The 12869-nt window shown below is 46.5% G+C and overlaps 4 protein-coding genes across 4 annotated transcripts; 3 read left to right on the top strand and 1 right to left on the bottom strand.

Moving 5' to 3' along the window:
• Positions 1-538: 538 nt before the first annotated feature.
• Positions 539-2617, top strand: RhiXN_00046 (Fungal specific transcription factor domain; the record flags this gene model as incomplete). Its single annotated transcript, XM_043319865.1, has 6 exons — positions 539-588; positions 640-1256; positions 1318-1613; positions 1675-2178; positions 2237-2359; positions 2414-2617. The coding sequence occupies 6 exons, from the start codon at positions 539-541 to the stop codon at positions 2615-2617; spliced, it is 1794 nt and encodes a 597-aa protein (XP_043178877.1).
• A 1389-nt stretch (positions 2618-4006) lies between these two features.
• RhiXN_00045 (patatin-like phospholipase domain-containing protein 7) lies at positions 4007-6504 on the bottom strand (the record flags this gene model as incomplete). The annotated part of the gene is made up of 5 exons (XM_043319864.1): positions 4007-4873; positions 4924-5020; positions 5069-5222; positions 5276-6007; positions 6060-6504. 5 exons carry the CDS (start codon positions 6502-6504, stop codon positions 4007-4009), a joined length of 2295 nt encoding a protein of 764 aa, XP_043178876.1.
• A 249-nt stretch (positions 6505-6753) lies between these two features.
• RhiXN_00044 (Fungal specific transcription factor domain) lies at positions 6754-8895 on the top strand (the record flags this gene model as incomplete). The annotated part of the gene is made up of 7 exons (XM_043319863.1): positions 6754-6793; positions 6846-7451; positions 7506-7801; positions 7856-8362; positions 8418-8543; positions 8605-8787; positions 8866-8895. The coding sequence occupies 7 exons, from the start codon at positions 6754-6756 to the stop codon at positions 8893-8895; spliced, it is 1788 nt and encodes a 595-aa protein (XP_043178875.1).
• Positions 8896-10900: 2005 nt separating this feature from the next.
• On the top strand, positions 10901-12060 carry RhiXN_00043 (extracellular metalloprotease; the record flags this gene model as incomplete). Its single annotated transcript, XM_043319862.1, has 6 exons — positions 10901-10998; positions 11052-11176; positions 11225-11345; positions 11407-11829; positions 11890-11935; positions 11995-12060. 6 exons carry the CDS (start codon positions 10901-10903, stop codon positions 12058-12060), a joined length of 879 nt encoding a protein of 292 aa, XP_043178874.1.
• Between the last annotated feature and the right edge of the window lie 809 nt (positions 12061-12869).

The raw sequence follows: 12869 nt of genomic DNA, 5'->3' as shown, positions 1-12869 counted from the left end.
TGTAGTCCAAGAATGGGACTTGAGACGCCTCGTCAAAAAACCTCCGACATCCAAGAGCAGATGCTGTTCGGAAGTACTAAGAATACAAGGCACGAAGCATGGGGGAGGGCTCGTGGTCAGATATGAGGATAGCCCACCTTGGGATACCGGCAGCTTATGCGTGTAAATAATACTCACGCTGACACTTTTTTGCTCTATCAAACACCACCTGTACCTTTTCGTGGACTAGAGACAGAGTAGCCATACCAACCAGTGCCTTACACAAACAGATGGAAAGACCGTTTCATCCCAAGGTTCTAATTCCTCATGGTTTGATCGTTACCGAGAGATAGGCTCGGTGTTGAGCGCCGAGACCCTGTATGAACACCCCACACGTGACGCCAAGGTAATAAACCCCAACCACCCCCATCACGCCGCAAACAGCCAAGACGTATGGAATCATATATATCGGGTGCTGCTGAGGCCCACGACAGTTTACATATATGTCTTTGTAGGGCTATGGGAGACCTCGCCTGACCTCGCCTGATCCACTACAGAGATGACCAAGTCCCAGAGATCCACAACTGGTTGTGTTGCATGCAAATCTAGGTAAGTGATTGCTCTTATTTACTGTATGGCTTGATTTTGACCTACACACAGGCGAAAGAAATGCGACGAAACCAAACCTCGATGCTTACGATGTCTATCAGCTGGTAGGCCTTGCAGCTACGACTACGTCGAATATTCGCACAGCGAAAAGCATCGGGTGAAAAGGACAAAACCGGCTGCTCAAAATAGTTACAATTCTGATATTGTAACAGCTGAAACCATCCCGATCGGCTCTTCACTCCCCGACCCTGGTCCCTCGGCCATTCTTTCTTATGCCGCCAACTCAAATTACTCTGTTTCCCACGACATGCGGGGTAACGACACCAGCATCAACCTCAACCAAGCCTTGGCTCGAGATCCCACTAGGTCCCTTCCCTATGATATCTCATTCGACACGCAACCAATCCCCATCGGCCGCGGTTTACATTCTTCGAACAACCCACTGGGTGTTGTTCGGGTGCCGACCGACGCTCCTCAGGTGTATGGCACGATCCCTGTTACATCTGGCCCAAGTATGCATATTGTAGCGGAGCTAGAACTCGAACCCGAGGATGACGAAGATGAAGAAGGGACTGGTGACCTTGAAGGTGTTCATGCTATTCTATGCAGGCCTCTCACTATGGACAAAAATGTCAAGGATAACACTCTGTCATTTGTATTGCAATGTTGTAAGTTCTCAAGATTGATTTGGCGTCTTGATTGGGAAAGATGAATTATCGTTGTGCTTAGATTCCGAGTGGGCTATTGCTAGTGTTTTTGAACCTCGGAAGATGGCATATATCATGCGAGAACAGATCATCGAACAGTTTGCTTTCGAGAATTCGCGGGTGCGGACAATTCTCCTGGCGAATATAATGAGCATGTATGCAAAAAACTTGACGATGGGTAGGAGTGGAGCGACAATGCTTAGACGCTTGGCGTTGACTGCACAGATGGATGCCTCCCGGTTCATAGAATCACCACCTTCTCCTGTGCCGGAACTGGATCAACAAAATGCCATCCGCGTTTTGGATAACGTACTTGAGGTGCGGATGTATCGATCTGGATCTTCTTTTTTCCATTTGACTCATAGGTCAAGGACGCTAGATACTGTCACTTCACACACACACGCTATCTACGTCCGAGTGTTTTCAGTTGGTATGCAACACCGCGGCCGTTTTTCGGCGTGCGTGTCCGGAACCAGAAGGACAGCCGGTTAACCTTGCGAACATCATGCTGAGTCCTAACCTCAACCTTCGACATTTCGGGTATCTTGAAATTCTTAGCAATGTGGCTACCGGCCGGCCCTTGTATTTTCAATTCGAGGTGCCGTTTTCACTTGAACTATGCGACCAGATGTACCGGATGCAAGATAGTTGCGGTTTGCAATGGCTTTATGGAGTTCCGGATCAGTTTATCATGCTCTTTGCCTGGATTTACTCGCTATCCCAAAGACCTGATTCCGACAACTTGGAACTCGTTGCCTGGATCGAAACAAACTTACCTCAAATCAAGCTTGCTATTGATCATTTTGGAGACCCATTGCTACGAATCCGAAGAATGGCAGTACTAGAGTGTTGGAGATTTGTGGTCCTAATCTATCTTTACATGGTGAGTACATAGCGATCTGCACCATTCGCTTGTGCCCAATACTATCGAAACGTTTTAGTTTTTGTGCAAGTCGAATGCCAGTGATCCTCGTGTGGTGCATACTCACACGGGCTTCATGCGGCTTATCAGGGGACTAAAGCCAGGACGACACCCCGACTGTTTAATAGCTCCAATAATCATTGTACGTCTCCCTCTTTTGAGATATATCCCTGAATACCTTATAACGACTTTATAGGCCGGGGTCGCCACTATTGAGGAGCAGGACCGAGACACCATCCGCCAAAGGATATTAAATGTCCAACAATGGGCGACGCGGGGAACTGCTGCAAACGACCATATGCGAGTGCTTGAGGATATATGGGCTCGGACACGCGCCGAAAGGCGACCCGCTGTATGGTCTGACCTCAGGGAAGCCTACTATAGAGTCTCGGGACAGTGACCAAGTAACATATCGCCACTGCTATATCTCTATCATGTATTAGTATAAATAAATATTATGTTGTACGTTATTGCTTGATTCTGACAAAGCGGGTCTAGCATAGTGGACGGCCCAGATGCCAACAAGTCTGACGCTATAGCGTCACTCTGTGATTAGATGACCTTGTCCGATCGTTCGACCCCGGAGTCTTCTCTACCCCACCTCCGAAGATCAAGAGGATTTTCAGGGCGGTTTCAACTGAACGATATCAGGTGTCGACCCTGTGACTCTTTGTGCGAGCGGCTAGTATGTGACGCCAAGCCAACCCCATTTTTGTCTAACCAAAAACCGGCAGTCATACAGGGGTGATATCGGATACCACGGACAATAATAGGTGATATTTCACACATTTAGTAATTCGGCCTAGTCACAGTTAAGCAGCAGGGCCAAGACGTACTACGTCAAAAGGGCCATCAAGGTCAAAAATGGTTGACCACATGAGCTGGTGAGCATGGTTTTATGCCGGTGTTGCACGGCGTATGGGACAAGATAAGTAGCCGAGAAATCGTATGGTCGGGCCCGATAATAGTATGCCTCGGAGCTATAAGGAGACGGTCAAATAATATGCATGTATCCGAAGCCATGGTATGGGGAGAGATTGAATTGAGAATGTGAAAAGAGTGAGCAACGCTCTCAAACAGTGATTGATTTTATGTTAATCCACAAGTAGTTAGAAAAAATTCATAAGAAACGGTTGGTTCCGGGCGCAATGCATATGGTAATCACGCGCGAAGTAACCGGGAATCCAGGAAGGTGGCCATGATCGAGGGCGGATCAAAATGCTGCCCATGAATCAGCGATCTACAGAAAAGATCGGTGATCTTAGATCATGCCTCACATGACACGCATAACGGCCAACTGATCTGCCAACTCGGCCACAGCAAATTGTACGTTAATAAGTTTTCAAGGTAGAAGAGAATCCGTAGCTATTAACTTAAGCTCTAACTTATCACGGCCGCTGTGTCGTTCTAGCTATCAAGGCCGAGCCTCGGTTACTCCATAACTCCAAATGTTATAAACTCTACGAAGAATGGCCATCACTTGAATGAAACTTTCGTCGCACATGCATACATTCGTAACACTGTAAGATAACCGAGAGCATCAAGAAGAACCTCTCGGTTGATGGGAGTTTATAGAGCCCGTGAATGTGTGAAAGGTGTTGGTCTATTTGCACAGATTCCCAAAAGAGGCCATAGGAAGAATGTTTCTAAGTTCAATAGTCCTTGTATCTAAAATACATTAGTTTAAAATGAGAGCACGGAAATGATCCCCAAAGCGACTATAAATTAAGGTAGGATATCATGATATACGAAAGGAAATTCAAATCCTTAACTTATCGCTCAAAAGACATTAATTGGGCTCTAACAACTTGCATGTTTCTCTCCTCCACTTTAATGATTTTGCTTGATCCTTCAAGTCGCAACGATCCGTGTATTCCGTTGGATCAGGACTGGCCACGGCTCCAAGTCCTACTGCTAATTGTGCGTCCGATTGTGCACCGACTATATTGTTATGTCGGGGATCCATAGAGTCAGCAGTCCGAGACCGAGAGATCGAGGGATTCATCGAGGCAGAATTCATACTCAATGGCAGGTTTGGCATATTGGGAGGCGGAGGAGGGACCGCACGTCTACCAATCGCAATGGGGACATCCTCGTTGTTCATATCGATGCGAATTATCTCAGCAAGCAGCAGCCGCATCAATGCCTCATGTGCATGTTCAGGATCCAGATCCTGGCGGTAAGCCCATTCTGGTCGAATGTAAACGAACATCTTGCTTAACATTGGGCCTATAATTTGGAGATTTGGATGGAGAAGTGATATCCAGTATTTGGGGTCCTTTTTGCATATCATCGAGCGAGAGTCCTCATCTTCTGGTATTGGATAATGCCTGCACATAGTGTGGTAAAAGCGACGGAAATTTGTGTCTGGGTCTTTCTCTAGTTGATATTCTTCTCCCGTAGACCTAACGAGAGTCCAGGCAATTGCCCAGAACGTCGACTCGGCGTCATGGAATAACCGATGTGAGAACTTAGGTTCGGACTGGGAAACGGAGTCGGAACTATTGGTGGCTTGATATTCGGTGGTGTGCATGAAAGGGCAATAGTCTCCTAGTGGGCCGTCCACTGATGGCATGGTCACCCCGGCGCTATCATTGTCCTCTAGGGATAGCAAATCACCAAAAGAGACCGAACGAGCAATAAATTTGGGAGTCCCCTTTTTAAATGTATGAGTAAGTTGGACACTATTGAAAACAAACAGCTTACAGTCCGCTCTGTCAATGCTGTCTGACCGCGACCAACTCTCAAATCTGCACCATTTCCTAGATCAACCACCAAGCATTCCGGCTTCGGTTTGCAATCCCTATATATGGTTGATATGGCTTTCTCCAAAGGCATCGCTCCGACTCACTTGTCTCTTGCCAATACTTGGTTCAGAAATTTCGCGTCTGCATACCCTTCTGCGCAGCGCTCTTGATACTCGTTCGTGGAAGGCGCGATCATAATATTCCCATCGCTAATGTCTCGATGTAAAATTCGGCACTTTCGATACAGGTTCCGCTGCACTGTACGCTTTTAAGTACCATTTGATAACATCCATAGGGAGTCAATCACTTACCAGCACAGGCATCATACATCACGCATAAGAAATGACGCAACGATTTTATCTCTTCAAGCCTACGTCCAATATCTCTTGTCACCATTCGCATCTTGTATCTGATAGTTGTTTCTTCTTCGGCGGACGCCGATCTAAGATGGGATGTCCGAAGATACTCTCCAGAGTCATCAGTCACATAACCGTGGGAGTGAACGAGCATAAGTCCGGCCATGGGTTCCCCTTCGTGAGCTTGCTGGAATAGCGAAGCCTCGAAAAAGGATCGGCTTTCGTCTCGCCAGATATCCTTGATGAATACCATTTCGTCATTGATAAGATTGACGGCTGTAGTGGTGTATCGTCGTTGACCAGGGCCAACCTGCGCTCGTGGCGCTTCAGACAAATAAATGTCACCTCCGATCATCGTGGCCCACGCCGGGTGTGAGCTCTCGGGATCCAAAATTTGCATCGAAGTATCTTGGAAAGGCCGAGCGTAGAGTGTCTCGATAAACGAGTACAACGGAGCCGGTTTGTACCAACGAAAAGTCGCCCGATGGATGACGTTCGCATCATGGTAGAACAACGCATATCCGTTTGACTTGATAGTAAGACCCAATGTAGCATTCAATTCGGGGTGAAGCTGTAGATGGTTTCGAAGATAATTGGCGAGCTGATATTGTCCAGATTTTTTTACTTTAGCTTCGCCAACCGCAACGGCTGAACACCATGTCGTCTCCTTCAAGTGAACTGTCGAGTCTGTGGCAAATAAATTACTTTTGTTTACTAAAAAATTGATGGCCAAACTTACAGTCTATCGTATGGAATGCTTGCGATGTTCCCTCCGCTACGATGATATCCGGAGCATGATAGTGGCTGCTGAAGGGATTTGTGACCTTGGTCTTGTCTCCCGAGTAAAAAACCAGGGCTTCCAGCTGAGTGTGTTTGATATTTTTGGAGACTTGTTCACTTATGTGGTTGAGCAAGCGGAGAAGCGGGGCATGACCAGTATAGAGAGATTCCTCCTGCTTCCGGGACACATTTCGAATACTATTCACATAGCTCTCCTCCTCTGGGGACCACGATGATGGACTGAGGCTGTGCCGTAATAGATATGATTGTTGGAATGCTTCGGGATCTACATCCTGAAGAAAAGCGCTGTCTCGGATATCCCTGAGGGCCTCAAATGCAGAACGGGTTTCCAATGGAGGGATGCCTCTCCTTATAGGGCTGGAAGATCGACAAGAAGCCAGCATAAGAGTGGATGTGGTGGCTATCAACAGCCAATGCCCCACAATTGCAAAGTCACAAGGGATAAATTGAAATGGCACGTGCTTGAGCTAGAGCACAGCCACTTCTTGCGCCTCATAAGATTCCATATTCTACCCCCATGATCGGCAGACCCCAAGAAGAAAAGGACCCGCAAACCTTCGTATAGGGCGTGCCTATTGATAAGAATCCACGAGGATTTGCGAGCTGTCGACTTGACCCACCACCTGTAAAGAATGACCAAGCTCCGGCGATCTCTGACTGGTTGTGCTTCATGTAAATACAGGTAAGTTACATACATTCCCTGATATTATTCTCCGATTTATAGTCCGAAATATCAACAGCCGCAAGAAATGTGACGAGACTAAGCCTGAATGTCAGCGATGCCTAGCATCTGGGACAGTCTGCGTCTACCAGTTCGTGCAATATGCCGCAGGTCAGAATCATCGAATGATAAGGACCAAGCCGGGACCTCGAAACCTCGTTACTTCTGGAACTAGGACTCCACAAACTATCCACGATACTCCTTTATGTGGCTCTGGCGACTTTTTGGACATGCACTCGCTTCCCGAAAATTCGAACATGGCTGCTTGTTTGGTCCCTCTCGGTACTCTCCCACAAAGCAATCTCGTTGTACCTGGAACTTCCGGTTCAATACATCGTGCCCACTCGACCCCTTTACAGTCATCGGTTGATTTTGAGCCGACTGTCTCCTCAACATCACCAGATTTTAACCGATGGTCGAATACTATTTCAAACATAGAAAGCATTGGATATTCGTCTCTAAGTTCAATCGCATACACCTCAACAAATGTTGATCTTATAGATGATGATGACGACGACGACCCTGAAGGAATTAGAAATCTATTGCTCATCTCCCCTACTATGGACAAAAACACCCCGGAAAATACATTACCATTTGTGTTGCATTGTTGTGAGTCACAAGGCGTATTTGAAACTCGGTTACCGGTAGTGAAGCTATGCGCAGATTTCCGATGGGCTGTCGTCAGTGTCTTCGAACCCCGGAAGGTGGCATATACTATGCGCAATCAGATTATTGAGCAATTCTCTGACGAAAGCTCGCGAGTGCGGACCATTTTGATAGCGAACATAATGAACATATACTCAAGAGATTTGGTAATGAATGAGATTGGAACTTGCATGATCAAGGCTTTAACCTCGGCCGTACAAGAGAATGTGTCACGGTTTAGGATCACGGCATCACCATTGGTTCCGGGACTGAACAGACAACATGCCGTTCGTACGTTGGATAACGTACTCGAGGTATGCCTGCGTAACCAAGATGTTTGCCTTTCACTCATTAACTGCCAAATGAAGGTAGTGATACTCCAATTACGCACCCAACCTATATCCGATCACCTCCAATCGCTCCAGTCCGTTGCGCCAGTTTTCAGAGCCGCATGTCCCGAGCCTCCTGGAAAACCGCTGGACCTAACAAGAATTATGCTCGACTCCAGTCTCAACCTTCGACATTTCGCCTACATAGATATTTTAGCAAGCATGATTACCGCCCAGCCGACTTGCTTCCAGTACGAGGTACCGTTTTCGCTCGACTTATGCGATCGGATGTGTGAAATGCAGGATAGCTGTGGTCTACGGTGGCTATATGGGGTACCGGATCAATTTATCATGATGCTCGCATGGATCAACTCGCTAGCAGAGACTCCAGGCGCTAGTGAAAACACGGAGCTGATAGCATGGATAGAAAAGAACCTACCGCGAATTAATATTCCTATTGATAAATGTGGTGATCCATGGCTACGGATTGGGAGAACGCTGGTGCTTGAATGCTGGAGGTGTTGTGTACTGATATATCTTTATATGGTGAGTGCTACATTGTTTCCCGCTTTTCCTTGGGACATTTTTGACGCTCTGGTAGGTATTGTGCAAAGCCGATTCCAACGATCCTCGAGTTGTGCACGCTCATGGGGGTTTCATGCGACTTATTAGAGGGCTAAGATCAGCGCGACACCCAAACGCGAGCTTGGGCTCCCCGATACTAGTCGTGAGTACCTTGAACCATCTCGTTCTTTTGCACATGCACAAGTAACTAACAAAACACACAGGCCGGAGTAGTTGCAGTCACAGAACGAGATCGAGACACGCTTCGTGAAAAGATTATAGTGTTCGGGAATGGGCAACGTCAGGAACCGCGGGGAATGACTTTATGCTGGCGTTGGAAGATGTATGGGCCCGAACGCAAGATGAAGGGAGGGCAGCAGTATGGTCTGATCTGGCAATCGCTTGCCGTAGAGTCGCATGCAGACAATCGAACAATGCATATATGTATACTTAATATTTCACTTATTGTACTCTTGCTTGGTTAGCTACTTTCGTCGAACACGGGATTGCGATGATCCAGATATCTCAAGAAATGGGGAAATTCAGTATCAGTGTGTACAGCTTTATAGAGAGTAATAGTCGCGATTTACTTTAGTTGTGTCTTTTGTCGCCCTGGTAGTTTGTCTTACAGAGGAAAAGAATAAACTCCAGCAAATGTTTCAAACCATTGGTCTGGACTAAGACAACAAACCTTAGTAGCTCATTGCAAAGTCGAGTGCAACCCGAGTAGGTCCGAATAGTACCGAAAAGGGGTCATAAATCTATATCCATACTATGGTCATGAAAGGCTGAAACCTTATAAAGATTTCGAAACGCGCAAAAGGGAAAACAGGTTAAAATCAGCCAATAAAACAATGATCATGAGAACAGCCTGAGCTTGGAGCCACATCCATCAAAAATACTCGGGTGAGGATATGCTGATTGACAAACGGTACCGCCCTTGCCATAGAAGCCGAAAACATCCCCAGTACTTGTAATTCACTCCCGCGTACATTGCGCATATACTCTATGAATCAATTGCATCGAAAGAAATTACATACTAGAATGTTTCGTTAAACTCAATGAGTCTTGCACAAGAATGCACACATATATCTCCCTCGAGAATTTTGAAGCCTTACGGTTTTACATTGCTTCGAGTCTCTTTGGAATAGCGTTGCTAGTAGTGAGTTGGACATATAGGTGCAAGTTAGTTCTTTAAATTCATTCATTTTACCAGGCGTCAAGGAATGTCACTATCGATTTGAGCCACGATTTCAACCAATACATAGAAAACAGTTCATTCAATGATTCTTAATCTGTTAATATTGTTCAAAGGATAAATTTATAAATGGCATATGAGATATCAATGCAAATAGATTGGTCGTCTTAAATATTGAGCTAATTTGACTTATTCATTTTGCGCCAAAGAATCATAGCAATATATAAACAACAGCAATTGACAGACCCAAAAACAAACAGGTCCGAATACCCTAACAAGAGGCGTGCGTAATTAATACGAAGTAAACTCAAAGCTTTTAGAAAACCAGAGCGAATCATCACCCATTCTCCGAACCGAGGCCACTGTAAAAGGACACGTCCACGTAAGCGAGAGGTTCGAAAATTACAGGTACGGGTAATACAGCGCAATACATAATGACAGGCAGTCCAAGCTTGCCATCACTTTTTCGCGACCATCAGAGCTGCCCAGCACGTCGCGGGACGTTCAACAATGGTTTTGGCATCCGCGATTAAGCGCCACTCACTATAGTCCCAAAACGGAAGGGAATAGTCTCGCTGCAATTACAGTGCAAGCCACACCAGCAAGCATGGCTAAAGTGACAGGGTACCGCATTATTGATGTAGCCGCTTATGTTGTAAGACTATTATTGAAGCAGCCACACTCGCCATCCAACTCGATCTCTGGGTGTCTACCGCACTCACGCTGGCAACTAACAATACCTACTAAATTGTAACCTAACGCTAGGAGGCCGGTACTCACGTAGAAATATATCGAAGACCTCATCTATCCGTAGATGAACCAATATACTGGACCCATGCACGCGTTAAGTATAAGATAGTTGGTATAGCGCTTACTAATCAAGATGGTCATTGTCTATAGCATTATATTAGTATACTAAATGTGTAGAGATTGAGTTAGATGATCGGTGTGGCTGCTTCAATAGTAGCCTTACAACATAAGCGGCTACATCAATAATGCGGTACCCTGTCACTTCAGCCATGCTTGCTGGTGTGGCTTGCATTGTAATGGCAGCGGGACTATTCCCTTCCGTTTTGGGACTATAGTGAGTGGCGCTTAATTGCGGATGCCAAAACCATTGTTGAACATCCCGCGACGTGCTGGGCAGCTCTGATGGTCGCGAAAAAGTGATGGCAAGCTTGGACTGCCTGTCATTATGTATTGCGCTGTAGCATATGCCCAGTCGTTTTCTTGGCAATAGCTATTATAAAAGCTAGCTAGGAGTAGCTCTATGTTCTCCATCCCCAGGCATTAGTCTGAGTCCACTAGTCCCTTAGTCAAATATGATCTTCACTGCGTTCGTCACCCTTGCTCTCGGAGTCAGCTCGACTTGCGCTGTGCCTTTCGGCAATCGCACAATGTTCTGCGCATCTACTCCTAGGTACATTAAAGGATCTATTACCACGACACTAATCCCACTGACAAGTGCAATAGCGTAGCGGAGGTTGCTGCTGCTGAGGCGCACTTTACTTCCCACAAGGCATCCACCAATCTTGGTCCTAATGCCAAGTTCGCTGCGACCATTCCTGTTTATTGGCATGTCCTTCAGTCTGGAACGTGTGAGTTCTAGTTGTCTTACCAGGGTGCTCAAAGTTAATTCGTAGTAGCTTTGAGCCAAGGAAACATTCCTGACAGTGAGATTGCCGCTTCCATTAAAATACTGAATCAAGACTATGCCGGCGCTGGCCTCACCTTCAGGTTGGCAGGGATCGGCCGTATGACCAACGCGTGAGTCTGTTTTACCCCAGCACCAGCACCATCTCCATTCAATTACTGAGCATTTGTCCAGGAATTGGTTTCAACGGACAGCCCCGAGCACCTCTTACCAAACTGCGATGAAGCAAGCGTTGCGACAGGGTGGCGCAAGTGCCTTGAATGTCTACACGGTCGGCTTCACCAACGTCTCCGTCAACGACCAGGGTCTCCTGGGATATGCCACCTTCCCGTATTCTTACTCTAGTGAGCCGAAGGATGATGGCGTGGTGATACGGTACTCGACTGTTCCTGGAGGCAGCGCTGCACCATACAATTTGGGTAAAACTTTAACCCATCAGGTTGGTCACTGGGTTGGTTTGTACCATACTTTCCAGGGCGGCTGCTCCTCACCTGGCGACTACGTTGACGATACCCCTCACCAATACGATGGTCCCGGTGGTCCTACCTCTGGCTGCCCCGCGGGCAAAGACACTTGCCCAGATGGAGGACCTGATCCGTGAGTCAATATGCGCTGCTTTCAATCAATTATTAGCTGACGTTTCTTTATTTCCACCAGTATCCACAACTTCATGGACTCCAGCGATGACTCCTGCAAGACCGGGGTTAGTAATAGAATCGATTTATAATGGAGCTTGAACTGATGTATCAATGTTTCTGCCAGTTTACTCCTGGTCAAGTTGCACGTCTTCAAGCACAAATGTCGACATACCGTGGCGTTACCATCTAAGTTGGTGTAGTGTGAGTGGATGAGAGCGGATTCGAATTCACTCGGCTTAGTATGAGTACTTACAAATAAAATCTGATCTGTTGGGAGTGTTGGAAACCTTGTGCATGCGTCATGAGATTCGCCAGTGTTGAGTGTACAGCTTTGGTTCGGTGAGAGCTGTATTCAAATACTTTGCGTGGCGTTTTTGATAAATACATACTTTTATACTGGGCGATCGAGATTAGGTTTTATGAATACGGTAATATCACGTATAGGGGCTATTTACGGCGTTCAGGCTAAATGGTAGGCTGGTTGATACGAGTGTCTGCAAATCTTTCGTCACTGGCACTGTGGGAAGTCACGGTACTTCATCAAAGTGTCAGGGTGACGCTGCGTTTCAGCTTAAAACCCACTTCTGAGAAGCGCTGATGTTGCTTCGCTGAAGTGCTAAACTGTGGGGGCCCAAAATTCCACCCTATTAGCCACTTATGGGCCACGAAGTGCCAAATGTCGGAATACGCGCTATTTACGCGCCTCCCAAGTACTAATTCGGCTCCGCCTAAGTGTAAAGTACCAATCGTTTACACTTCGATAGTACGAGTATTGCGCTTCGTAGCAGTGCGATTTGCATTTCAGTGCCGTAATTTTGGCACTCCAAAATTGTCAACGTAGTACTTCGCGTGAGTCCCAGTCGTGCTTTATGAAGTGTCGATTTTCTCTAGGGTTCCCAGTGCTCTATCCATGTTTTTACCACGCTCTGAATGAATATATATAATCGTGTATTTGACGTATATCACTAAACATCCAGGTGTGGCTCGGGTTGCGACGAT

This window comes from Rhizoctonia solani, chromosome 4, assembly GCF_016906535.1.
Source record: "Rhizoctonia solani chromosome 4, complete sequence".
Taxonomy (NCBI): domain Eukaryota; kingdom Fungi; phylum Basidiomycota; class Agaricomycetes; order Cantharellales; family Ceratobasidiaceae; genus Rhizoctonia; species Rhizoctonia solani.
The sequence above is the reverse complement of the archived record's forward strand: the minus strand, read 5'-3'. Positions and strand labels throughout refer to the sequence as shown.